General features: G+C 39.7%; 2 protein-coding genes across 5 annotated transcripts in view; one reads left to right on the forward strand and one right to left on the reverse strand.

The window, feature by feature from the left end:
* Positions 1-4036, reverse strand: part of calcrl2 (calcitonin receptor-like 2) — a 41885-nt gene extending 37849 nt beyond the window's left edge. Inside the window, exons 1-2 of one of the 2 annotated variants that reach the window (XM_026154779.1) lie at positions 3971-4036; positions 3580-3701 (exon numbers count right to left, since the gene is read on the reverse strand). In XM_026154779.1, the coding sequence (XP_026010564.1) occupies positions 3580-3701; positions 3971-4021 (173 nt within the window). In that variant the 5' untranslated portion in view covers positions 4022-4036. Of the gene's footprint in view, positions 1-3003; positions 3025-3579; positions 3702-3970 lie in introns of those variants that run through there. The other variant, XM_026154780.1, reaches the window with a different exon arrangement.
* Positions 4037-4523: 487 nt separating this feature from the next.
* itchb (itchy E3 ubiquitin protein ligase b) lies at positions 4524-27431 on the forward strand. Of its 3 annotated transcripts, none has more exons than XM_026154778.1 (24): positions 4524-4643; positions 7595-7686; positions 8597-8738; positions 10757-10881; positions 12629-12763; positions 13086-13131; positions 13241-13422; positions 14130-14376; positions 15179-15274; positions 15476-15650; positions 16755-16824; positions 17486-17570; positions 17703-17831; positions 18992-19064; positions 19514-19585; positions 19763-19851; positions 19982-20141; positions 21787-21920; positions 24065-24205; positions 24386-24506; positions 24584-24688; positions 24793-24889; positions 25139-25211; positions 25568-27431. In XM_026154778.1, exons 2-24 carry the CDS (start codon positions 7617-7619, stop codon positions 25665-25667), a joined length of 2667 nt encoding a protein of 888 aa, XP_026010563.1. In that variant the 5' UTR covers positions 4524-4643; positions 7595-7616; the 3' UTR covers positions 25668-27431. The 3 variants fall into 3 exon arrangements, with proteins under 3 accessions (XP_026010563.1, XP_026010561.1, XP_026010562.1); XM_026154776.1 differs by having other exon boundaries at positions 4576-4711; XM_026154777.1 differs by lacking the exons at positions 7595-7686; positions 8597-8738 and having other exon boundaries at positions 4576-4711.
* Positions 27432-27959: the final 528 nt, after the last annotated feature.

The raw sequence follows: 27959 nt of genomic DNA on the forward strand, positions 1-27959 counted from the left end.
TTTGAATCATTTCACATCATATTTGTATCTGATTCCATTTAATACTGATATTACGTAACAATGCTAACCCTGGATCCAGGCCGATCTGAGGACTCGTGTTTCTGTTTTCCCTTATATGCAAAGAGATTTTCATTGATATGCTACTGAGTCATATCTGCATGTTATGATCTGTTTAGAAATGCTGACTCATTGCTATAGTTGTTTGTACACTGAAAAAAAATATTTATGCCCCAAATACTGACTTTAAATAATCTGATTACATTTCAGTTTCCCATGTTACATTAGTACAGTGTAAAATGTTGAATTTGATCAAATCTGGTCAAATGAAATTGACTTGATTGGTATTCAGTTTATACCAAGCGTATTTTCCTTAATGATTAGTTATTTGAATAAATGAACCTATAATTTTATATAATTAGTGCTTTACAGATTTTTGTGAGTGTATCTCTGTCCAGCTGCATCCAGAGGCATTTTGGTGCGCACTGGCTGATAACTCCCTTCAGAAATCAAAAGTGAACTGAAAAATTTCAGAGGTCTTTGCATTTCTGCATTTGTCTGGTGTAATTAAAAAAAAAAAAACAAGTTGAAAATGTGGAGCTACAAGGAAGACCCCTTGTGAATGCAGGAACAAAGTGAAGGTAGCTTCTTTCTTCTTTTGTCTGGCAATATCTACTCACACATCTTATAAGCAGCTGTTTGGGAATAGAAGACACATTTCCAATAGTAAACAAGTGAGAGTCACTTATAAAACCTGCCCACTAACCTGTTGCAGAACAACAAGAGCCAGCAACTAGTCAACACACAAGAGCCTGTTATGCAATAACCACAAGGAGCTTTAATTACAGGTCAAACAGGGTACTTGAACCTACCGGCAGGGGGTGATGGAAAGGATGCACAGCGCTTTCATAAAACAAATGCTTTCTACTTAGAGTGACCTCAAAGAAATATGATCTCCACATTGTAAAGTGATCCAGACAAAACGTATTGTTTGATTTAAAACACTTTACAGTTGAGGCTCTGTGTTTGTTTGATGCTATGAACAACGGCAAGGTGTGCAGAAAGTGGTCTCTTAACATTATCTGATTCTGTAAATCACTTATGAGAGTCAGCCCACCAATAGCACCAGGATTTACAGCCACCATGTTGTCCATGTATGACTTATTGGGAGCTTGGTTATGTTCCCATAGCTGGACCCAAAAATAGCTCCTGCAGCTTGGAGCTATGCCATGCGGTTCCTTTTTTGTTTCTTATTTATACTTTTTTGTCCCTGGGACCATAAAAGAAGCACAAGCAGCACGGACCAGTGAATAGAGGAAGTCTGACATCTTCTTAACTGCTCTATCCAACCAAACACAAGCGCTCCCACCTAACAGATTACTGCCAACACCCGTGGCTAATGATGACACAGAGGGAAGTTAAAACTAATAAAATGGTAAATATGCCAGGTTTAGCCATCCTTCCCATCTATCAGCCAGCGTGGGAGCAAGCACACCCTGACACAGTTCCCAGATATGGTCAGCCTGACACCATGTTCACTACCAAAGCATCTACTATGATTCTCCCCCCCCCCATTTCCCATATATCACACTAAAGTTCTTCTTTAGTTTCCCCTTGAGAATAAACAGACTCAGTCTTGTTCTTTCTTTCCTCCACTTATTCAACTTCCTAGGAAAAAGAAAATCTAATATAGCCATGTAAAAAAATGGAATAATTCAAATGTGACATCAACAAGGTGGTTCCTGTTGTAGAAATAACCTTTAAAATGACCTTTATCTCTAAAGTTTTATAGATAACACAATCTAAAAAAAAATAAAAAATCCTATCTATGACTGAATGACAGGTCATCTTAGGCTACCTAACAACAAACCCTGCAACTCACCACCTATTATTAACATACAGCATGCAACCCAAACTGTCAGTTATCTACCACTGAGCCTAAAATAAGCTCATATTTTTATTTTTATTTTCTTGTTTTGTTTTATGTAGCAGTGGGGGGGGGGGGGGGGGGGGGGGGTCGGGGTCGGGCAGGGGGGTTTGTTGGCCTGTTTGTGTTATGAAAACTGAAAAGCCAGTTGGGGGTTGGGACCAAAGTAGCAGCTCAAACACCTATTAATACACTGATAGCTGCCTGGCAAGAGCAGGCTGTTCCACTCAGACACACACTAGAGTGCAGGGGTGCAAAGTTTCCCACAGGCACATGCAAAGTCCAGGAAACATCTTAGAGCATTCACACGAAATCAAGCAATGAGGTGGTCTGAAAGCTGAGAATGCACAGGTATGATGACTACACCTTGGCAACACTAGGTCGAGAGCACAGTGTTGAAGAAACTTAATTCGAATGGCAAATATAAGAAACAAATGCACAAAGCAAAACAGGAAACTGTTGTTGACATAAAAGTTTCTTGTAAAGTTTTGATAGAAATGTAATAAAACAAGTGAGAGTCACTTATACAGAGCATGTAATTCTCTATCGCTCTTTTTTTTTAAACACACACACATTCAAAGCAGGTCCTACCAGTCTGCAGAGGTTTTCTAGTGATTGCTAATGTGCATGTAGAAGGAAATGAAAATCACCCGGGAGAAATGCAAATGCTAAGAGAAATAACAAAGCACTTGTCAGTCTGATGCGAACAACTTCGAGCAAGCTTGTGTGCACCTCTGTGTTTCCTATATTATTTTACTCTCTGTGCTGTTAAGTCAGACTGAATGTCAAAAGGAGCACTTGGGGATGCCTTCCTTAATTTGCGTTCTGTAATTAGTTTATCAACCGGCATTACTCAAGGATGTGAAGATTTTACAACAGCAATGTCAATTTCAGCAGAAATCCCTTCCCCACATTGCTTACTGCTTTAAAAAACTGTTCTATTAGAAGCCATCTAGCGTTTGATTGAATCTCAGAGTGCTCCTAATGACAGGAAACACTATCACCTCCCACTAAAGCACTGCTATATTGTCCATCTTTACTGTCAGATGTCATTTACTTTTCATGCTATGTTGACTCACTGCAGACTCCCTGATGTTGACCATCTGCCATCTGTGCTTCGCAGTAGTGAAGATAATCATGGCATACACTATTTTATCCCTCTGTATTCTATTCATATATTACTTAGAACTGCAACAGCAGTAGCAGCCAAGGAGTCAGCTCAGGGTGTGACCTTCCCTCAACTTGCATGAACCCTATATACAAAACCCCATAAGGGAAAAAAAATGTTAGAATCTTTTAATATTGCATAAAATGCTTTCAGTGAGTGTCAGCTACAAAAACCTTATTGTTCTCTATCATAATAAACATACTCGTAAATAGTTCTATTATTTTTTGTGAAAAAATACAACGTGCATGATTATTACTACGTGTTACAGACACCTTGTATCGGATTTACATGCCTACATCGTGGATTTTCCACAGTCATGGAGTAACTTTTCTTATGCATTGCATTGGTGCAGTTTTTCTTTTTCATAAGACACAACACGTTTGCATCTTGCGCTGTGTGGCCACAATTCAAGTGAAGGCTCATAAACATTGTAATAAGTCGTGCCCTGGACTGTTCCTAATGCCTGATGTTGAGATTTGTGGCTTACCTTTTCTTTGAGTTAGCTGTCAAACTGTCTTCTCCTCCAAATATCCCCATGCTTGCATGATCCGAACAGAGAACTGTCTCATGCTGTCTCTGTATCAACAGTGACCAAACCCGACCACCCCGCTATAGGAGTCAAGACAAACGTCATAGCGAATACTACGTTCCTGTTAGCACTTTCAAAATAAAGCATCTCTGAACTGAACTGACATATTTGTATTCATTAAGTGTATAGTACAATACATCCTATTTTACATTTATGTTCTATTTATTAGATTGTAATATCTATGAATTATAACACACGCAGTATGTAGTATATTAACCTATTGCAATATTAAATTTAGTAAGCTTTAGTAAACACTCTTCTCTTTGTCCCTACAGCTCTTTGTCCTCACCGAGGAGGTGACAACGATTACACAGTCAGCTATACAGCACAACACTTCCATCTGCCGTTTGTTGTTGGACCACCATCTGTAAATAGGAAACAGCCTCCATAAGAAATATTTCTAACCAAATTAGAAATATGACTACATTTAAAGTCAAATACAAAATATGTTGGTTATCAAGTAGTCTTTTGATATTTTTAATGGCATGTTAAATTTTACATTGTCAAGAGCTACATAGGACAGATTAAGATTGAACAGGAATTTCTTTTTGCACACAAGAGATTTGTGGATATTTTATTCTAACTGTATTTACCTAAGCCTATTTTCACTAAACACATCATAAACACATTTATGTATCAAGTTTGCCACAGAAGATGATGGATATCCTTCATATCAAGTATATATAAAAATATATTCGTTATTTTAAAAAATGCTGCACAAGGCATTAAAAACATTGCGTTAACGTAAGGTTTATGAGTAGACTGCAAGTACCTTAAATGCATCATTATGTTTACTGACCGTCTATTGGTTCGTAGCACTACAACTCTTGTCCAATCACGGCACAAAGAGGGAGTAGCGTGCGCGCTCCACCTTGTTTCGATCACGTGATACGAGCTTACGAAGATGGTGGAAGTTTCTTCTTCCTTGAAGTGAAACCCCCAACAGAAACCCAAACATCCTGGTGAGCGAAGGCTGGGTGGACATTTTAGATACAGCGCGTTAGTTTTACAGCTCCTCGCTCGGACTCCGGTAAGTAATGGGAGCCAATAACTGGAGTTCTCATCGGTGATATTAGCTTTTTCCACAGCCGTTGGACTTTGGGATTTCCAGCCAGCCATGATGATGACACAAGCTAGCAGGCTAGTAATTAGCCTGGGCTGGGATGGCACCAGGCTGTCAATTCTGGTGGCCAGCTGACATTCAACACGTACTCAGCAACTCTAGTTAAAAAGCCACAGCGGCGAACATAACTAAAAGTGGTCAACTTCATGGCTTTTGACTTTGGCAACCAGGACATACTGTACTTCTTTCTCCGGCTAACCGAATTAGCGTTAGCTTGTTATCAATTCCTAGTTGGATTAAATTATGTAATCTTACGAACGTTTCTTAGCTTAGCATCCAAGACACGGAATGTGGAGGTACATTGAGTAGTTTCTTCTCAGCTATGTGCTGTCATTTGCGAAGGAAGGTGCGCCACACTCAATCTGATATTTTAGTAGTTCGATTAAATCTTTACGCTTAGACGTCATGGAGTCATTTCTCAGTACGCTATTGAGGAATGTTGAAGTGATTTGGTAGGAATTTATATTATTATAAATGGGTTTGTGTCAGTGAAGCAGTGAAAAGAAGTGTTATTAAAGGTATACGGAAGCTTGTTGACTCTTCGGGAAACTGACTGCACCTGTCAAACGTCACTGCTCCCAAGTGCCCTCCATTAGCAAGCTGTCCTGACCGCATAGTTTTCTCTTTTGACATAATTGCTTTGTAAACATAATGCAAGAATGACGTTTACGTTATTTTGTGCCCTCAGTCGCAATTGTTCTCAACAGTCTCCGATTTTTACTTATAATGACGGTTTTTGAGTATTGTTTGCTTGAATCGTAATATTAGAAAACCCATTTGTCCCTTTTATCTGACAAAGATTTCGTGTTCGTCATTGCGACGGTATGTTGTTTTGATGTGCTGCATTGTTTTGCCCTCTTAGTCATGATGTAAACAGCGTGTCCATGTGATTTAACAAGGTGTTAGCAACCTTGACAATAGAAGTTCAGCATATAGTAATGAAAAGCTCCTCTTATGCGGTTTTGGTCATACTGTTCAAAATAGTTGGTTCACCTGCAACACCACAGCACTAACAGGCAATAGTTGAATCAGTCTGAGTTCAAATTAGTTTCAAGAAACCCCAGATGCACTTTGTGAAATAGTGGGAGATGTTGCTTAGCTGAAAACACAAAAATCCAGTTTAGTATCCAGGAAATACACTCATCCATGATACACATTCAGCCTACTTGCAAGGATGCAAAGTCAGCAATTATAATGAATTATTGACTGAGACCCGTAGCCAACGTGAAAGTTTACCCGGGAGCTCCTCACTGTCTCCTGCTCTGCTGTGTGCGTAGACTGTTGGATGAGCTAGAGCTGAGGACCCTGCATTATTCAGTGCCACACTGAAGTAACCACAATCAAGAAAAGATCACAGGGCCTGCTTCAGAGCTTTCGGAGTTCATATACTGTTGACATGCTTATAAGCAAACAGTATAACTGGCCCTGGCAACCTTATCCTCAGAACCAATTATTGCTGTTGTCGGTGTATTTTTGGCATGAGCTTTATGTAATTGCTCTCATGTATTATATAAATGAAATTGTGATCTTAAAGTGAAGACTGGTGACAAAGATCACAAGTTTTTTTGTAAGACCCATAAGATTTTCTTTTACAGCCACCTTACAGGTTTCACAGCCTGCAGCCCTGGCCTTTGCCTCCTTTTGTGGTCTTTTATTACCTTCCATGATGACGCAGCATTTAGGAGATTTTTACTGTTGCTTGAACTGATATTCTTTTTATTTTGAGTTTACCGTCAGTCTGTTCCCTTGTTGCGGACGTTTAACAGGTCATTATACTGTTTAGTGTTGTTAAGGATGGGATCCTGAAAGGAAATACAATTTTTTTTTTTTTTTTTTTTTTTTTAATGTAGACTTTCTACTATTCAAAATGACTCTCCAGGTGATGAGATTATTTAGGTAGAAGTCTTTGTACAAAGGAAAAAATATGTATGCATGTTGCTGATGTCCTAAGTAGGGTGTCCGTTGAGCTAAGCTAAGCTAACTTGTTTGCACAGATTTGGCGAGAATAGTGATTTGGCGTATTTCTTGTTTATCTTAGACTTTGAAAATAATTGGGTAAAGGCTGCTTGCTTCAAGCCAAACCCAGTGAAAGCATTTGCACAGGAATATAGGAAGAAATATGCATTAGAGGTAATTTGGAGCCCACAGTTATGATACTTTTGTGTCAGCTATGGAAGATGTACGAGCTTGATGTGCTTTATGCATCTTGCAAGGTTCTTATAGTGACTGACTGTTATAGCTTTGACTGCTGAACTGCAGCTGATTAAATTGACTAATTGATTAATTCAGTTTTAGTTGCAACAAATGTAGTCTCAGTGCACTTTACAGACAGGTGTTGGAGCGAGTTTTCCATTAATCAAATAGTTAGTGGTTTGTTTCCCAGCTTTGCCACCAAATGTCTGTGACTGTGTATGAATGAAAGTCATTGTGTACTATTTTAATCTCAGATGTTGTACATTTTAAGAGTATTTCAGTAAGAAATATAGTTGCAGTATAACTCCTGTAGTTAATGAAAATTTGCTCAAAGCTCTGATATTTTTCTATTTTACTGTACAGTGTAGATTTGCAGAGATAATTTGTGAAATATAAATATTTTTAATGTAGTGTTTCATATTTTTTTAACCTATTAATAGTCAGAAATCAGTTCAGCTCACAATGTAAGCTAAATATATTTGAGCTAAATGATCTCACCAGTATGGTGCACATCTGCAACTTACAGATGAGATCATTTAGTCATATCTGTATGAGTTCTGCATGATTGTCACCAACCTAATGATGTGTTGTATACAGGCCTTTATACCAGCCCTATGTCATGGCCAGTGGAGCCACCAAGTCGGGCACTTCCAATGGATACCCTATTAGGGCACAGCTACAAATCGTTGGTGAGTCTTCGGTCTTCATCAAGAAGTGAAGACCGACACACAGAGGTTAAAATAAAAGTCAGGTTGACTTATTTTATTTCTGAGCATTCAGATAGCTGCTTAAGTTTTTCAGATGTTCTCATTAGTAAAAATCTGTGCTTCTTGCTATTACTGCATATTTTTTACTACCAGTTAAAAAAACAAAATTTGTATGTTTGCTCATTCACAAAGAAAGGAACAGTCTCTAATTGTTATGGTAATAATAGAGTGAGAGAATACCAACCACAAAATCCAGAACAAACTGATTTGCATGTCATAGAGTGAAATAAGAATTTCATCCCCTACAACCACACCACAATTCTGGCTCCCACTAATTACAATCAGTCATTCAATTATATTTATTATATTCCTGATCTCAACTCATATTGTGTATGAAGCGCACCTCTCCACAGAATCAATTTCTTCCATTCCAACATAGCCGTCACCACGGGCAAGACCAAAGAGCTGCCCAAGACGTCAGCTGGGTCGTAGACATGCACATGGGTCCGTGGATCAGTCTTCCATCATGACAATGTCTCAAAACATACTGTCAAGCAGCACATTAAGGTCACATAGTGTTCTAACCAGTCTCCAGACCTGAATCCTGTAGAAAAATCTGTGAAGGGAAAGAAACCTCAAGCTGCCAAGCGGCAGCCTAGAAACCTAAAGGGTTTAGAGTTTTAGCGTTTGGGACTTTGTTTCTCTTCATTAAAATGACTGTCCATTTCTTTGTAAGTAAACTTGTAAATTCAGCAGGGGATCAAATAATTGTTCCCCCACTGCCTTCATACTAGTATTTTGTTCCTAAATTAAAGTTGTAAACAATTTATTTGTTTTGTTTTGGACTCCAACATCTGACTGCTCATTTACTATATGTATTCTTCCTGTTTAGTGCTATCAGCAAAACTGAAAGAAAACAAGAAAAACTGGTTTGGTCCCAGTCCCTATGTGGAAGTGACAGTCGACGGCCAGTCCAAGAAAACAGAGAAATGTACCAACACTCACAGCCCCAAATGGAAGCAGCCGCTCACTGTGTGAGTCAGTCTTGCCAGGATTACTAGACTCTTATATTAATTCATATCATAGATACTCCTATGCCATACTTCTATTTTATTACCCATAAAAGGTATTTAACTCGAGCCAAACCTGTCTAAATAAAACCTGTATTTAAATTGCAAATGTTTGAATTTATGAGAAAGGATACAGAATGAATTCTAATGTTTAAATGTGCCCATAAAACATCTAATAGCCCACTTACTCAGATGCCATAGACTGTTTATTGTCATAAATGTTACTACTTATATTTTCAGGAAACCAAACCAACTGTGTATTTACCAAATCAACTAGAGAGCAGAGTAGAGTAATTGCATCATTCACAGTTTAAAAAGATAGATCTGTATTTATCTTATGTTGCGACAGACCCTTTTCAGTCCTCTTCTTGCAAACAGGAGGTTTGAACAGTAGGTTAATACAGCTGTGAGATGACCATATTAAGGATATCCCCTGTTTTTGACATCATACAACATCTAAAACCCTAATTTTTAACTCACCAGAACTACTTTTACAAATGCTGACCTCATTATTTGAAACTTTGCCCATGTTTGTATAAATATCCATATGAAAATCGGCAAAAGCATAAAGGGCACCCTTTAAAGATTCTCTAAGCATCTCTATGGAGTGAGAAATATTCAACTATGTTGAAGGAAAACAAAAGTTTTGGCACTAATAAAATGATAGTAGTTTATATTTGTAGCTTATAAAATATGCATATCAAAAAGAGAGCATATAGTAAATAATGCCTGTGCTCCTCGGTGAGAAGAGCATCTTTCCATTGTTCAAACATTTTTACAGCCCATTTAATGGCTATAATCCCTAGAGACTGCATTAAGTGATTAATAAAAACAGTGTGGTAATTTGGGTTTTGGCTCAAAGGAAGAAGTGTACCATGCACGATTACTGCTGACTGCACTATGCGGTAAGACAAATCATCATTTCCCCAGCAAACTGTCAGTTTCTCTCATGAGAATATAAAAATAGAATTTCACTGAAACTGTGCAATTGTTTTTCGTGCATACGCTCTTGGGATCGGTTTTCATAGAGTTTCCAGTTTAAAGAGAAGTTTAAAGACCTGTGTGTTTGGAATTGGCTTCCATTAGCAGTTACAGTCCCACACAGTTGGGTGAGTGTCCTGTGCATTTACAGGACTCCTGTTTCCAAGAATGCACTTCACATTTAGTGCACTCACACCACTTCACTTCCTGCAGTAAAAATATTCACACATTTAGCACCCCCTTAATTTTAGCCTATCTAATGTCTCCTTCTATGCAAAGTGGCCTTCTTATTATAGAACCCTCCTACAGTTTCTTTTAGACCAACGGGGGAAGCGTTATTATATAACAAGTGTTTACTATGGGGTGTAACCGGACCCAGTCCACATATCCACTGTCTCTTTTCCTGGTGACTGTTAAACAACTGTCGTAGTGACGGTCATGGACACTCACTGTCCCTGAATAGCTTTTGAACTTTATTGTCTGTGGTTCGCTTTCAGGACAACACAAAGATTTTTGCTGCTCATACAGACAAAGTGGTGTTCACTGTTTAGCTTGGTAAAACAGTTGTCAAATAGATTGCAGTGCTGGGAATTCCTGAGAGTAATTGGTTGTTATTTCCTATATTTGTAATTATTGATGCTTGTAGAACTTATCATTGGGAATTGTACTTAACACAAATGTTAGATTGGAGCTGTAAAAGGTTTTAAGACTCACACAAAATGGTATTCACTTGACATTGGCTAGCTAAGGACTTGTGATTGAGAAGTGGAATAAGAACTGCTTACAGATTTATTCATTTAGACAATGGAAAGTCTATAAAAACACTATCAGCACATATTAATCTGTCAACCTGGTTGTTGAAATGGTGTACACGGCCATGAAGAACTTTCCTATGTTAGCTTTTCAATCGAAAAAAGCATGTTTGTTTTTTTTCTTTCTCTTTTTAGTTTGTTTTTTAAACTTTCAAAAGTAACTGTTTCTAAATATATTGGTTTTCACAGGATCGTAACTCCATTCAGCAAACTAGTGTTTCGTGTGTGGAGCCACCAGACCCTGAAGTCAGATCTGTTGCTAGGGATGGCCACGCTGGATCTTAGTGAAACACTCAAATCTAATGACATGAAAAGTGAGTATATATGACACAAAGGGGAAAAAAAGGTTCCTACATACAAGCGGTGCGTTCTGCCTTAAAGGTAGAGTAAGGAGTCTAGTCATTTGGGTGGGGTCAGAGTAGAGCTCCTGTACTTCCACACTACAAGGAGCCAGCTGAGGTGGTTCAGGCATCTGACTAAGATGCCTCCTAGGTGAGCTGTGTGGGGACATGTCCAATTGAAAGGAAACAGCTGGGAGATTATGCTTCTTGGCTCTCTGAGGAATACCTCAACTTACCCCTAGAAGAGCTGCAGGATGAAACATGTTAGCTTGGTAAAAACAGTGTCTTGTCACTCTGAGCCTTGCCTCAGAGTTGACATATATGATTATAAAGATATATAATTTAGTAAAATTTTTGCGAAGGGATCAAATATAGAGAATAAATTTTGCAAGCATCTGATGACAAAAAAAAGGGAAACCCTCAACCCTTTAAATTATGTTTATCACATACAGCCGTTTGCCAGTGATGAAGCAAGATGTACTCAAAAGTACCACAGAAAATGTAAATTAAGTCCCTGTTTTACAAATTCTTGTGCCTTGACAAAGAAGTTTGATACACAAGTCAGACAGCTGTGATAGGCTCCAGCACATAATAATATGCAGCGGAAAATCAATGAATTGACTGATCCAGCAAATAAGATCCTGGATACAAGCCGTAGAAATGCGCTTTGGCTAACCCAAGTAACACAACAGTTGCACATAGAACAAAGGAGATTGCTAAATATAAGAAATTATATGTGTAGACAATTAGACAGTAATGGTTAACTAGTAATTTTCTACTGCAAAAGTAAACTGCTGCAAGTATAAACCACATCACTTCCTGCCCACCAAAGTTTTGTCAGATAATTTCCTGCTGTCTGTGTGAGTTGATGCAGGTTTACATGGTTTCACTGCAGCACACGCACATACAGAAAGAATTTCAGAGCGCTTACAGATGTGGTTTATCTGACTTACACCCAGTAAAACAATCAGTAGAGTATTCCATTTATAATCTTTGTCATCTGCTTGTATGCTGGAAGATTTTTGGTCTGTTTATCTTTTTGTTTTTCCCTCATAAAGACCAGTTCACTGTGCGGTCATTTTTTAATTTTTTTATATGCATGGACCCTGTCCAGCAGAGCAGAGCTAATGACAGGGAGCTCTGGGAGCAAATCAAATGTCAAGAGCTGACTTTGATATCAGAGCAGGGAAACACATGCTGATTGCCATAACTTTGTAATTTAAATATTCAAGATTTCATGTTTGAAATCATTTGTCATGTTTGTTTTTTGTGTTTTGGTGTTGTTTTCCACCTCAAAAATGAACCTTTTCATTATTGTACTAGGTACAATATTTAGCCATAACAGAAGCAGGAAAACAGTCTTTTAAGTAATCTTTCTCATTTAATTAAAAAATGTATTATAATATATAATTACATCTCCTGGCGGTGAGCAGGGTAAACTGCTTCTGTCACTGTGCTATCAATAAATGGTTATAACAGTGCTTTTATATTTCTTTTTGTTAGTATCCAGTATGTGATCTCAGGAGGCTTACGGGGGGCAAAAAGTACTTCTTTTTCTACTATGAATGTTGTGTAAAATACTACTGTGTATTGTTGGTTAGAATTTTTTTAAGGGACATTATACCACTGACTGAAGTAAAGTTTGGTGGCATCATTAATGGCAAGGTTTGTATTTCAGATGCCATAGTAGCACTGACCATCGTGTGTTTCTTGTATGTAGTTTCTGAGGTGGTGCAGACCTTACAACTGTGTGCAGACAGGGACGAGTCAGACGTGGTGGGGGACCTGTCTGTCTGCCTTGACGGCATGACTGTTGATCCTGATATGTTCGCAAAAGCAGAAGCCGACCATCACAGTGAGTCACGGAAGAGCACAAAGAGGAACTTACATTGGAAGCATGTGAAGTTTTTCATTTTATGTTGTCATTTTTTTGTTTTATTTTACAGGACCTTTATTTTTTTGTTTTTGTTTTGTTTTTTACAACTTTTTTTTTTTTTTTTTTTTAAAGTGAAAAAGGGGACTGAAGATATTTTGACATGTTTTTTTTTTTCAGAAGTTCAACTTTTCATCCATGTCAGCAGTACTAATAGCAGAGTTCTTAATTATTTGACTGGTTATGTTACATTCTAACAGAATCTCTCATTTTGACTCTTTTCTCTTGCATGCTTTTATTTCAGGTACATCAAATGGGGAGTCGCAGCCAAATGGTGATCATTCCATAAGGTACAGTACATCTTCCTGTCTTTAGGCAAGTTCTACCAGTGTCACATTTCTGGTTTCTTCTTTTTTTTTTCTGCTTTGTTTATCAGTATCCACCCACCCTCCTCCACAGGCACAGTCGAGACAGCTCTCCGGCTGTGGACAGCATAGAGCACAAGTCCTCTCCTAGTGGCCGTAGATCAGTAAACAGCACAGGGTCTCCATCGGTATCTTCAACAGGGCTGAGGCCTGTTCGACCACCTAGGCCATCTAGACCTCCGCCTCCAACCCCACGCAGACCCAACTCTTCACCAGGTAAGAGATTTAATGAGTGAAAACTGCTCTAATCTGTCAAGACACTGAAACTATGAACTAAAGGAAAACAAAGAAGAAGAGACACTCTTTTTCTATACCCACTCTCTACCATCATTCCAGTGTCAAATATTTAACCCAGAGGTAGATCTGGAATTAAGCCAAAGCACAACTTGCTCTTGATATGTTTGTACAACTGGTTTCCTTAAATATGAGCTTTCTTCATGCACAACAACACAGAGATGCACAATAAGATCATTTCTAGCTAAATCCTCTCGCACATGCGCCTTAATGATCTCTTATAATCATATTAATTCCACAGTTTTGTTCTTGCACTCCAAAATGGGGCCGATTCACACAATTCATGATTGGCAGCTCAAAATGAACTTTATTTAACTTACAGTGTTCCTTGTTTCAACTATGCAGTTCATTCGCTGTCTGAAACGAGGCATTTTAAGTTAAGTTTCTTCTAATTGGCTGGCCCTCACCAGTACAAAAAGATTTGAACAAAAATGCTCATAGTTAGATCCATGTCCCTAAGGTGAATATTTTAAGGAAATGGTGACATCACACAGTAGTGACATTCAAGAGCAGACAAAACTGTCTTAAAATTTGTTTAGAGCAGTGTGAAGCCTGTTGAAGCCTGTTGAAGCCTTGTTCATATGCTCTGGCCGTGTTTAAAGTGAGGATCCACCATTTTCTTTCTTCAGCATCTTCCAGCAATGACTCTGCTGCAGCAGACTGCAGCGACGGCCAGTCAGGTTCTGATACCCCAGTGCGAGCGCCGGCCTCGGGTCCCTCATCAGCCCCAGACTCAAGTCCATCATGGGGCTCTGACAGGAACTCCACAGTGGCCTCCGGTTCTGGAGCTGCAGCAACCAGGCAGCCGACCAGCACCATCACCCCTGCTGTCACTCCCAGAGTCCCCGCAGTCAGCACAGGACCCTTGCCTCCTGGGTTGGTGCTCATTTTCTAATTCTTGCAGAAGAACTGAGAGAGGTTTTCTGTACAGTCATAAGTCATGAATGTGAAAGAATGGAAATGATTATCTAATCTCCAAAGCCATGCTAAGCAATAATAGTGCCCAAGCCAAACTACTAATTGCTAAAGCGGCTGACTGCGCTGTAGTATAAATAGACCAAGAAAAGGAAGCTTCATCCAGAGAAAAAATGCTTAACTACTGAGGAAAAAATAAAGAAAAGGGGCTGTTGCTTAGCCGTAAATTAATGTTTTCTAAAACAGAACAGAAATACCTGAACAAGGCAAGGTCAGATGAGCATTTATATTCCATTCATCAATCTAATGACACGTTAGATGACGGAGCATGCTGAATATTGTAACGATAAAAAAATCAAACGAATATGCAAACATGAGTGATAAATGTGAGAGCAGTTTTTAGCATAGCAGGATCTTCTTACTGAAAAGACAAGGTGACATGCTACTTGTTTGTCTGTTGAGAGCAGATATGCCTAAACAGTGAATGACTTTATCTCACATTTTATATATTAAACATGGTTGTGACAATCGTGGTCTTTTTTTTGGTCTGGCTTCATCCAGCCTGTAATTCTGTAAACATCCCTTTCTGAGCTCTGTGCTCCTATGACATCATTGTGACCTTCACTGGCTGTTAGCTGTTTTTCTACTAGGATGACTCATGTAGAAAATGCTAGAAATTATAAATCTGTACCTAATCTGCTAGAGTAGTGTCTTGCACCATTAAGAAAAGTGGCCTGAACTTTATCATTGTTCCTTTTTCTAGATGGGAGCAGAGAGTGGATCAGAACGGCAGGCTTTATTATGTTGATCACGTGGAGAAGAAAACAACGTGGGAACGGCCTGAACCACTGCCCCATGGGTAAACAAAAAAAACCCTCTATCACTTAGATTTTTCTTAGAAAGTCATCTCTAGTGTTATTGGACTGTTATAATAGTAGATACTGGTTATATTATTGTTGTTCACTTCGTCCAGTGATATATTTGTCATGTCCTTTAGCCTGGAAAAAGTGTATGGTTTTTCTGTCATTAAAGCATTTATTCCCCCCCTTTACACCTTCAGCTGGGAGCGTCGTGTTGACCAAATGGGGCGGGTCTACTTTGTTGATCACATGACACGTACCACCACATGGCAACGCCCCACTGTGGAGTCAGTGCGCAATTATGAACAATGGCAGCACCAGCGAAGCCAGCTGCAGGGCGCCATGCAGCAATTCAACCAGAGATTTATATTTGGGGTGAGACATCCTCTTTATCATGTGATGCATTGTGTTGACTTGGATGGTAATAAGCTGGAATATAGTGACTATAGGTGTGTCTCATCTGTGAATTTACAGTCTTGTAATACAAATACTAAATGCAAAGAAAAGCGCCTGGACTTCTTTAAGTTGCTTGAAGACGTTTCACCTCTCATCCGAGAAGCTTCTTCAGTTCTAAGGTCAAACTGTGAGGAGTTCCAGATTTAAACCTAGTGGGAGTATCCCGCCAAAGAGGGACAAAAGGACCCCCTGATGATCCTCTAATCGCCTGAGCCAAGGTGTGAAAATGGGTGTGGGTCCCAATCAGCCAGGGTTTCGGGTGAGCTCATTGTGAAACCTGGCCCCACCTTATCATGCGAATTCCTGGCCCAGGATCTACATCCTGGGCCATCTGACCTCAGGAATTTGACCTTAGAACTGAAGAAGCTTCTCGGATGAGAGGTGAAACGTCTTCAAGCAACTTAAAGAAGTCCAGGCGCTTTTCTTTGCAAGCTCCTTTGACTACAATGACCTGGATTACTGAGAACCTTCACAGACACAAATACTAAATGATTAGGAAATGGGATTTTGATTGAAGATCGATTGAAGGATGCAAGTTGAGAAAAAAAGCTAGATATCTTTCTTTTCTTGAAGCATTTTATACAAAATATATACATAAGTACTGTGCTGGATATAGCTTATAGTTTACTTTATGTTGCCATATTTCTGTGACATTGCTATTAATGGAAAAAGGTGGCTCACTGCTTTTGAGATGTTACTTTGGCCCTGTAGTTACAGGCCTCTTGCTCTAATATAGAATAGAATAGCCCTTTATTGTCATTGTACATGTACAACGAAATTGTGGGTGCTCCACGCCACCTGTGTCAGAATAAAATACAAATAGTAGACAGCAGGAATAAGCGGGGTGTGGGGGGAAAACACAAAAAGATGCACAGTAGTTGGGATCGCTGTGCCACTGCATATGTCCTTACACGCCACTATCTTAAAAACATGCCAAGCTTGTTAAACACAAAGCTTGGCATATCTGTTATGTCATACATACAAGTGAAGACGCTTCATTAACGATCATCTTCTGCTGTGTAGGCCCAAGACCAGGCCACAGCCACTCAAAATAAGGAGTATGATCCTCTTGGGCCTCTACCACAGGGATGGGGTAAGGTCATAATGACTTTCTAATTTAAATACAAAAGTTTCTGTCACTGTTAACTACAATTGTTGCTAAGAGACATCCACACAGGAAGCCATTTGCTTGTTGTGCAATGCTTTGTTGCTGATAGTGTTTTACCAGCGGACATTCAAGGTTCCAGTTGCTGAGATGAACTCTATGTCAATCAGTGTCCTACACTCTCATTGGAAGTGGCTTAAATCGCATATTGTTCTCATATTTTCTGTCACATTTGGATTTTTCATTGTTTTAGCATTTGAACATCAGTTTTCAACATTTATTGTGACTGCCTTCTGGAACCTGTTGGATTATATTCGATGTCTACATTGGGGACTTTTTTTCTAGCAGTAGCCTGGTAGCTGCTGAGCTGCCAGCCCTGATATAAAGTGTTATATCATGATAGCCACAGCAGGATTTATTTTTATTATTTAATATAACCCCTTTAAATTAAGCTATCTTTATATTTGATTAAGGTAGAGATGTTTGTAGCATGAAAAAGACACTCGTCCCTAATTTCTCAATAATAATAAAGTTAAATAATTCAAAGGTAGCTATGCTTAATTGTGGCTTTTGCATTAATCTATTATAATGTAAAGTAAAGATGGAGTTAGGGTAGGGCAATATAATGTCTCACTTTGTGTGCTTGCAGAGAAGAGAACAGACTCCAATGGCAGAGTTTATTTTGTGCATCACCCTACACGGTCAACACAGTGGGAGGATCCAAGAACACAGGGGTTAGTGTGTGTTTGCATATTCCACTGTTTTTGTTATCAGATAAACATAAAACTTGTATATCTGTAGTGTGTTTTTTTTCATAACCTTTACTGAGAACATTAAACAGGAAAAGGTCTAATATTGTTTTTCAGTTTGCTGAATGAGAAGCCCCTTCCTGAAGGCTGGGAGATGCGCTTCACTGTAGACGGTATTCCTTATTTTGTCGACCACACCAGGAGAACCACCACCTACATCGACCCCCGCACTGGAAAATCCTCACTGTATGTTATTCCAATGCATTCTTTTCCATTCTCCCAATTTTAAGGCTTCAGAAAGATATAGAAGACACAGTCACATTGGCTAACTAAAAGACGTACATTCTTTTCAAAAATAGTTTTATTGCTAATTACTGCCATAATGATACTTTGTAACAGAAGCAACAAACACGTTTATATCTCAAACCATCTTGTGTTCTTCTAAACATAATCATCATTCTTTTAAAAGACATTCTGAGTATTTTGGAAACAAGGTTTTATCTTAATAGTCTGGTTTGACCGAAGCAGGTACTAAAGAAACACAACAACAAAAAGCTGTGCTGCTATATGAATTTGTTTCTAAAAGAACTTATTGGTTTGTCTTTGGGATTTAGTTTTTCCTTTTAGTGGCCCCTTTTTAACTATCATTTGTTAGTGACATGTGATCTGGATTCACTGTCAGTGACATTCTGGCTGCACACAGTCTTTTCAACAGTTCTGCGTGCCACAGATAAGTAAGCAAGTGCGTTTGAGTTTCCAGCCAGAGAATACAAAAGACTGGTTTAATGTTATGCAGAAAGTCATTCTGGTGTGCTGATAAGCTGTTACTGAAACAAAGGCAGGTACTTGAAGACCTTTTTTGTTTGTTGTTGTTTTTTGTTTTGCTTTTTTTTTGGGGGGGGGGGATCAACATAAATAGTTTAATTTCACAGTTGATCTAGCATCTCACAAGGTAGCTTTGATATACCTGATAGTTATGTTTCAGCTGATTTTCAGTCATATGTGTCACTGTCCTAAGAATCCCTCTCTAATTTTAGAAGTCGTGATGCATTAGCCTGATATGACTAATGGGTCACCTAGTCTCCTACAGCATTCTCAGTCCTGATAGTTACTGAGTTGAGGCTTGGGTCTGGTTTTTTCACTCAGGTGGAAAAACCAGTTTGGGTGGAAGGTGATGAGAATGTGGTTATGTAAACTAAGATGAACAGTGGCGAAATTCACATGTTTATAACCTTCTCATGTACGTTTTTGTAAGTGGATCGCTTTTTTAAAATATATTTTGCAAGGACATTTATGTGGGCGTTCATGGGAGTGGAAGCGAGTGTGAGATCGAAATATCTGAAAGTAATATTTAAGGTATTAACGGATTAAATGAAACTCTGGTTTTTCCTTCTTTTTTGTCACAGTGAAAATGGACCCCAGATCACCTATGTTCGAGACTTCAAAGCCAAAGTACAGTACTTCAGATTCTGGTGCCAGGTGGGTGTCGCTACAGGAAAGGAGAGTTGTTGTCTTTAGAATAAAAATCTGCAGATTCCTGGCATTACACCATATCCACTGACACTATGTGGAAAATGGAGTATTTCATATCTTTCTAATGGATCTCTCAAATTGCATGATGAAACAAAGTAGAGATGAATTCCGTTTAGTCAGTCATAAATTTATTCACGGTGACTGATGACCTTAGGTTCATTTCAACTCAATTTGTTGTTATCAAGTCTGAACTCCCACAGTCTTCGATGGATAACAAAAAATCCCAAGTCATCATAAACAAGGGAGTGCACTGTTTTTGCTTTATTTAGTGTGCATGTGTAATATTTGTGTGCGTACCATGTTAAATTAAAAAAAAAACTTAATCCTTCCTTTAAGGCGAACCAGTGAGTCTTCACTGCAAAATTAACTGTTGCTGGCATTTTTCTTTTCTCCAGCAACTGGCGATGCCTCAACACGTCAAGATCAACGTATCCAGAAAAACCCTGTTTGAGGACTCCTTCCAGCAGGTACAGCAACCACCTTGAGCCACACTGTTCATTGTATTTATTAATGCATAATAATGACAAAAGTGCAGGGCATAAAGTAAGCAGACTGTAAAATTCCTAATTATGATACTGGGGTATTTTGTTTTAGAATAATAGTGATTTCACAGGTGGTATATCAGTCTGTTGTCTTTGTTGTAGATAATGAGCTTAAATGCTCAAGATCTGCGAAGGAGGCTGTGGATCATCTTCCCTGGAGAAGAAGGGCTTGACTATGGCGGTGTTTCCAGGTTAGTTATGAGAAGTCTCAGAATTCATAGCATAGAACTATTATTGGGCTGCTGCTGTCATTTTTATTTATGTATTTGCTGGATTTCTCATCCCACACTCACTTCTGCCTTGTCTTCTCCTCACTCACAGGGAGTGGTTCTTCCTGCTGTCCCATGAGGTTTTGAACCCGATGTATTGCCTGTTTGAATATGCTGGTAAAGATAACTACTGTCTTCAGATCAACCCAGCCTCCTACATCAACCCTGACCACCTCAAGTATTTCAAGTTCATAGGACGCTTTATTGCCATGGTTAGTCACTTTCTCATATGCTGGTTTTAAAGCTGTAATGGCAAGTAAGATATTGTAAGAGTCACTGTAGCATTATTTATAACAGTAAGGTGTTTCTCTTTGGCTCTCAGCGAAGGCGGTCGCACCTTTTCTCCTCTCCCTTATCTTCCCTGCTTAGATCCTCATGTCCTTGTCTTGTCTCGTGTTTTTTTGTTTTTTTTTTTTTTTTATTACTTTCCCTGGAACACACTCTCACAGTCTGTATCTAAAACCTAAAGAGAATTATGGATTTGATCAACTGGTCTCTGAATGCTATTGACACCCTTTTCTCAACGAGAAGTCTGGGCTCGGGAGAGCCCGAGTGCCCTGGAGGGACTTTCCCTGCCGGATACACAATGGACGGGTGGCAGACATGGAGGATCGTGTGCCTGGCGGGACTGTCGATCGAGGACGCTGAAGATATCTACCTATTCGGAACCATGATAACAGGGTTCTTGCTGATCGGAGCTGGCTTGGCCCTGGCTTATCGGAGAATTAAGAAAGCGGAACTGGCTGTTCAAACCCCCCCCAAGGCTGCCCGCTGGGATTGAAACGATGGGACGAGGTGCGGCTTCTCAGGTAGGGCTCACTGAATGCAGCATGGTTAAGAGCTTGGAGGCGCTAACGGCTGCAGTGAAGGCTCAGAATAACACCTCTGAGCGTATATTGGATTACATCAGGGAAGAATCCACTCGGAACAACACCTCTGGGCGGAAGCTGGATTACATCGCGGATCAGTTGGCTGCGGTCATGAGGTCTCAGAATCTGCTCTGTGAGCAAAAAACTGAAAAGACCACAGAATTGAAGGTAAATAACATCATGGAGAAACTCGCAGCTATCCAACGGGAGATTGAGAGACCAGTGTCGGTGTCGGAGTGTTAAAACAGCTTGAAATTCTCATGAGTTGTTTGTAAAAGAAAAATCACCATTATAATAATGCGGCTACCCCTTCGGCGCCAGCTGTGGGCTCAAGGCCGGAACCGAACAAAAACTCCCTGATAACGACTGTTGAGTCTGTTCCTTCCCATTCCATGCAAGGCCACCTGGGTTGGCTGGTAGACTGTTTTCTTAGCCTGGCAGGGCAAAGGACACTGTCTCAGCTGAACTATGGACACGCACACACATACACTTACACTGATAAGCACACACTCATCCCCCTCCATTTCCAAACGCCTTCGATGCTTGTTTCCTGCGGGGGAACACGTCAGGTCTGTGTGACGCGCTGGGATGGTAGCGCTGTGCAGGGCGGCTGCTGTGTTCGCTTCGGATTACTCCTCACCCCCACCCAATCCTGTGGCTTGTCATGTCCTTCACAATGTTGTGCTGTGGACATTTTTGTGCTTTTTGTGCAGAGGAGTTTTTTTGTTTCCTGTTCTCATGCTGTCCTACCATGGAAGCACAGCATGAGTAGAGGTCTCTTTTTCCTCTTGTACTTTCCCATTGTAATGTACATTTCAGTGTTTTTCAGTAACGCTACCGATCTCAGACTTGTATCCCCATGTAATGTCTGTGTTGTGTGTGTATGGTCGGGGGGGGGGTCCCATTTCACTGCAGGGCAACCTGCATGTGGCGAATAAAGCTTTGATTGATTGTGTGTAATAATGATGAACATGCATTTCCCCCTCAGGCTCTTTTCCATGGCAAGTTCATCGACACTGGTTTCTCACTGCCATTTTACAAGCGCATCCTCAACAAGCCGCTGACCCTCCACGACCTGGAGTCCATTGATCCAGAGTTCTACAACTCCCTCATGTGGATCAAGTGAGTTCACAAAACTGCTGTGTGTGTAAAGCGGTTTGAGAGACGATGCATTCTTAATTATTCTCATTCTAAATGAACTTGTTGACATTTCTTATTACAAAGTTACTAATACATTAGATTGTTTATGTCTTTGTATTGGTGTGTATCACCCTATACATCTCAGGTTTTATTTATGACGAGAAGAGTAACAGTGTGCTTAATGTGCTGCTCGTGTTTATTTGTGTGGAGAAATGACACATCACTGCACTTTGTTACACTAACTCATTAATGAAAGAAGAACTGTCCCCCAAACGGCAGGGGCTGTAATAAAACTTTGATGTTTTATGATTTTTTTTTTTTTATTACAACATGCTGACGTCAGCCTGCTGACAACGAGCTGATACCTGACCTTTGACCTGTGACCTTGAAGCACATACAGTCTAAAATGGTTTATTTTCTATCTTTTTCACCCACATGATTGGGGCAGAATTGGCTGAAATCTTTTGCTTTTATAAGCTGTAAAAACGTGAGATTTTTAAGATGTATTCATGCAGCGTGTGATTTCTTTTGCGAAACATTATGGGTCCATCTTGACGTTGTAGGGTCTCATATTGGGGGGGAGTAACCATATGTCCTTTCATATTGCACTGGTCAACTTGGGCGCTAAAAATGAAGGTCAACCCAGTTGCTCACATCCCCAGAGACCCTGTTATTGGGAAGTTTGAAGAAAAGAAATTGTGGGTAAAATAAAGCTTTTACTGCTTTTCACATTTTGTGGGGCCTTGACTTTGATCCGATAATTTTTTATTTTATTTATTTATTTATCCATCCATCCATCCATTCGCTTCCGCTTATCCTTTTTCAGGGTCGCGGGGGGCGCTGGAGCCAATCCCAGCTGTCATAGGGCGAGAGGCGGGGTACACCCTGGACAGGTCGCCAGTCTGTCGCAGGGCCAACATACAGGGACAGACAACCATTCGCACTCACTTTCATTCGCACATTCACACCTAGTGACAATTTGGGTTATCCAATTAACCTATCCCCACAAGCTGCATGTCTTTGGACGGTGGGAGGAAGCCGGAGTACCCGGAGGGAACCCACGCAAACACGGGGAGAACATGCAAACTCCACACAGAAAGACCCCGGCCTGATGTTGGAATTGAACTCAGGACCTTCTTGCTGTGCGGCAACAGTGCTAACCACCGTGCCTTTATTTATTTATTTATTTATTTATTACCAAAAATTAAATAGACTCAAGCTGTCATGGGTTTTTTACCATCACATAATATCTTGAAAACTGTGGATGCTACACTGCTGACAAACAAAACAAATTAAGCCGATTACATATTTCCTGTCTTTGTGGGGACAGCCAATTGAAATGATGCCTCAAAACCCCCTCAAGATGAGTACTGAGCTCAGTCATTTGGGATTGCAAAGTCTAGTCCTATTAAGTAATCTAACCTACAAAGAACTGGAGAAAAAAATCAGTGAAGTCTTATCTAAAAAGCTTGAGAAGAAAAGTGGCTAGACTTGAGTGTTTTTTTTGAGTACGTTTCACATCTCATCCGAGAAGCTTATTCAGTTCTGGAAGTTTTATATTAACTGGCTACAGATGACATAAATATTTTTATGCCATCATTAATTGTCAACAGAACCCCAGCACAATGATCAAAACCTCCATTAACATCCTGCGGTTAGCCAAACATCTCATGTGATTTTTAGTCCTTTTTAGTCACATGAATAACTGTGACTAGTAACTCAAAACTGAATTTACATTTTTACAAAATAATTGATTCCATGTTCTTCAGTCACTTTTAATTACCTTCTAATGCTAATCTAATCTAATTCAAGCTTAACATTTCCTGGGGAAACCATGAAGAAAATGTTCTTAAAATTGGGCCTTGAGTAGCTCTAAATCCCCTTAGGCAACATTTTAGCTGGATGAGCGGAGGAAGAAATGTCGTCAGCAGCATTAATAGGTCACTGAAACGTGTTAGTCTTTAACCCTTGGTCAGGTTTTCAAATCATTCTTGGCTGCAGCAAATTTCCTGTGGTGTTAGACTCTCAGAGCTTTAAGTGTAGAATGTGTCATGATAACGGAATAACATGACACGGATGAAAACTTGTTGTAACAGTAATGCTGCAGGGACCTTGTTGCTCTTTAGGGATAACAACATTGAGGAGTGCGGGCTGGAGATGTTCTTCTCTGTTGACAAGGAGATCCTGGGGGAGATCTCCACCCATGAGCTGAAGCCAGGAGGAGGTGACATCCAAGTCACAGAAGAGAACAAGGAGGAGTACATCAGGTGGATTTCAGGGTTTTCCATTTAGTTGTTAATTCAGATCATTGTCTATTATTATTATTATTATTATTATTATTATTATTATTATTATTATGTCAATTCAATATAAGGCTCATATGACATGTTTATTAAGATAAGAGGTTTTTTTAGGTTTTAAGGTTGGGCTTGTGTTTGCCTGTGCAGGCTGGTGGCAGAGTGGCGCCTGTCCAGAGGAGTAGAAGAGCAGACACAGGCTTTCTTTGAAGGCTTCAATGAGGTCCTCCCTCAGCAGTACCTGCAGTACTTTGATGCAAAAGAGTTGGAAGTATGCTTAAAGACAAATACTCAAGAATGGAGTGGGCGGTATACTTTTTGTCTTAATGAAAATGTATTCCATCCCAGGTCATGCTGTGTGGTATGCAGGAGATTGACCTGGTAGACTGGCAAAGAAACACCATCTACAGACACTATGCTCGCAGCAGTAAACAGATCGTCTGGTTCTGGCAGGTCAGTGTGAAGCCGAAGGAGTGACTCATTAAACTGAAGTTTATAATAATATGATAATATGGTCTTTAATCTTTCTTGTTTTTTGTTTGTTTTTTCTCCTGCAGCTGGTGAAGGAGATGGACAATGAGAAGAGGATGAGACTGCTGCAGTTCGTCACTGGTACCTGTCGCCTGCCAGTCGGAGGCTTCAATGACCTCATGGGTAAATATTGCAGGGATGACCATTTGAAGTGCCAAATGATTCTACATGCAGCATGACGCCAAAGGATAACCTACAAAGTTTTGTTGGTGGTTTATTTCAGTTGTATGTTTGTTCTCATTGTTAAGATTTAAGCCATTTGTAGCCTTTAGTGTGTTAGGTAGGAAACTGTCAAATTATTGCAATTTGTTTTGAAAGTTCACCTTTTCTGTAAGGATCAAACTTAACAGTGAGTTGTGCTTCACCTCGTAGGAAGCAACGGTGCTCAAAAGTTCTGCATTGAGAAGGTGGGAAAAGAAAACTGGCTTCCCAGAAGTCACACATGGTGAGTTCATACAGAGGACTAAAGAAACTACTGGGTGCGGATGGATGATAATGGGCATACACCTCACACCCCACCTCATGTAAAAGAACAGAACTGTTTTGAGTTGCAGAAGTGTTATGGACAGTGTTGAAATAACTATGGAGACAGTACAGTTTTCCAATTGGGCCTGGATATTATGAATGCAGATTTACAACCTACTTCAGTTGTTTCAACTGTCCTTAAACTTCTTTAGTTTTCATCCAAGCACACAGCTCCACACTGACATAGACTCACTTCAGAATCAAGCTAGGTTTGTTGTGGTAGCACCAGAATCAGCTTTTCAAGCTAAAATACATTTTTTAATGTTCATTTTCCAGCTTCAACAGACTGGATTTGCCACCCTACAAGAGCTACGAGCAGCTGAAAGAGAAGCTGATGTTTGCCATTGAGGAAACGGAAGGCTTTGGACAGGAGTAAAGAAAACCAGGAGGAGCTGGGTGCAGGAGTCTGGAGGAATGAAAAAACCCCACCAGTGTTCAAATCAGGGAGCCTCTTTAGAATAGGCAGGAGTTTTTGGGAGTTTGTGCTCATGCATGCACTCACATGTGTAGTACTTCTATGGGAGCATATGCTAGACTGTTGTCTGCATGTTGTTGGGTTTTGGGCACGGGCCCTGCACACTGCAGTCTCAGCAGGCCTCTGCACGCCCGACAGCTTGGAGAAATTTTTGTATCGTTTCAAACCAAAACACGGACGCTGCTCCCATCTCTCAGAATGTGCACCGCTCTATGCCCGGTGAACTCGTCCTCTGTGACATCTGTTTAACAAGACTACAGGTTTTTTGTTTTGTGCTTTCGACTCATATGATCATGTCAGGTAAGAAGGAGGGGTTAAACTGAAAACATCTTGACCTGACGGAGCACAAGAAGTTCCAGGAGTAAAACCTTTAAAGAGATTGAGAGGGTCTGCTTTTTCTTCTAAAACTGACGTGAGAGTCACCAAAAATCATTTTTAAATTCTGTTGTTTTAGAATCGAACTCACACTTTGATCTGCATGTTAATTATAACAAGACCCTTTTTTTTCTCAAAAGTAGTGCTTCAAACTTTTACTAACAGACAATCCTGGTGCTTCAGAGAGATTTGGCCACATGCCTATTTTGCGTTCCTGCTTCTTTAGTATTTGATCTGGGAATCGATTCGATGATTGTGAAAAGTGTTGTAACCTCCATTGTCTTTAGTGGTGGGAAGAGTGGAAGAGAACTTAGAGGCCCTAGTTTTATAGGGCCAGAGTTTGCACGCTGTGATGTGTGATGGGGGACACTGTGGATTAGAGTATCCTGGGGGAGTCTTTTAAGTTATTCATCTTAGTATCAGCTTTAAAATGTTTTCCAGCTTTCTCCTTTTATTTCACGGGATAGTCTTGATTAAAAATTAAATAAATTAACATCCTGAGGAAATCCTTTTTAGTAATTAATGAATCGAGATTTGTTTTGATGCTATTTAAAGTTAAAAGTTTGAAAACAAGACACCAAAATCAAGTCAAACCAAATCAACTTTTAAATGATAATGGATATTTTGAATGCTCACTTAACAGCTTGAAAATAAGCAGTTTGTAGCTTTTTGTACACGTGTAGCATTTGAATTGGATCGAGCGCTTTGCCTTAGTTGAACTTTTACAAACCCTACAGCGAGAGACAAAATGAAAGAGACAAAGCGTTTTGGAATTGAAAAAGGTTGAATTCTGTCTTCCCTTTTCCACTTAGAGGAACATTTTACCTCTAAATGCTTTTAGCAGAGAAAGCAGTTTGTAATTCTATAGTTTGTGGATTTGGGTAATTCTAAGAAAAACAGAATTTTAAAGCTGTGCGAGGCATTGTACTGCTTCAAGGAAAAAAAATAAAAGTCATGAATTCCTGGGAAGAAAAAGTCTGAGATTAAAGTGGTCAATTTATAAGAGGGGGAGGGGTGAGCCCGGACTTCAAATTCAGACCCGAGACGACACCACCTGCTGGTTCGTGCCTGCAGTGTATCACAGCTGACAATTATGGTCACAAAATGACCTTCTCATTATAAACATCTGCACTTTGAAGATACTCGCCCATGATTCAGGCCTGTTCAAATGAAAATAACATACAGACCGAGATGCTGTGATAGTTGTTATCACAGACCAGCACTCTGTAATGTGACCACTTCTTACCAAAACTTTTTTTTCTCCTAAAATAACCACTTTAATCTCAGACGGGATCTTGATTTTTATTTTTTTATTTTTTTAAATCCTGCATTATTTTTAATGTCATGATTTTAAGCTTTTTGTTTTGTTTTTTGGTTTTTCTTTGAAAATGATAAGTCTTCCATAGCTTCGTATTCTTAAATTTTTTTTACCTTACCTAGAATGCATTACGAAAGTGAAAAGGTGTGTTTGTGTGTGAGAGAGATTCTTGCTTCACCTTCTAGGTTATGTATCATGGAACAGCTGACTTGGGCAGATTGTTGTATTAAAATGTGAATGCACAAGAAACCTCCTGATGCTTTGCCAAGGTGGTATCCAGAGTTTTGTGTGTGTGTGTGTGTGTGTGTGTGTGTGTGTGTGCGCGCTGAGGTTGGTGTAGTTTGGCATCAATCATATGAAATTTAGAGCAGCAGGTAGTGTGGGTTCTCATTTTTAGAGCGCTCCTTTGAATGATTCAGGTTACACACTTGAAAGACTGTTGGGGTCACTGATGGGGGCATTGGATTCAGGCGGTGTTAGTCTAATAAAGCACGGCACTT

This window comes from Astatotilapia calliptera, chromosome 20, assembly GCF_900246225.1.
Source record: "Astatotilapia calliptera chromosome 20, fAstCal1.2, whole genome shotgun sequence".
Lineage (NCBI taxonomy): Eukaryota > Metazoa > Chordata > Actinopteri > Cichliformes > Cichlidae > Astatotilapia > Astatotilapia calliptera.

What these genes read in the sequence shown, in the direction of transcription:
- itchb (XM_026154778.1), top strand. Translation starts at nt 7,617, where the DNA reads ATGGCCAGTGGAGCCACCAAGTCGGGCACTTCCAATGGATACCCTATT. An exon ending in GGCACAGCTACAAATCGTTG is followed by an intron (nt 7,687 to 8,596) that starts GTGAGTCTTCGG and finishes CTTCCTGTTTAG; the next exon opens with TGCTATCAGCAAAACTGAAA. An exon ending in TTGATGCAAAAGAGTTGGAA is followed by an intron (nt 24,507 to 24,583) that starts GTATGCTTAAAG and finishes ATTCCATCCCAG; the next exon opens with GTCATGCTGTGTGGTATGCA.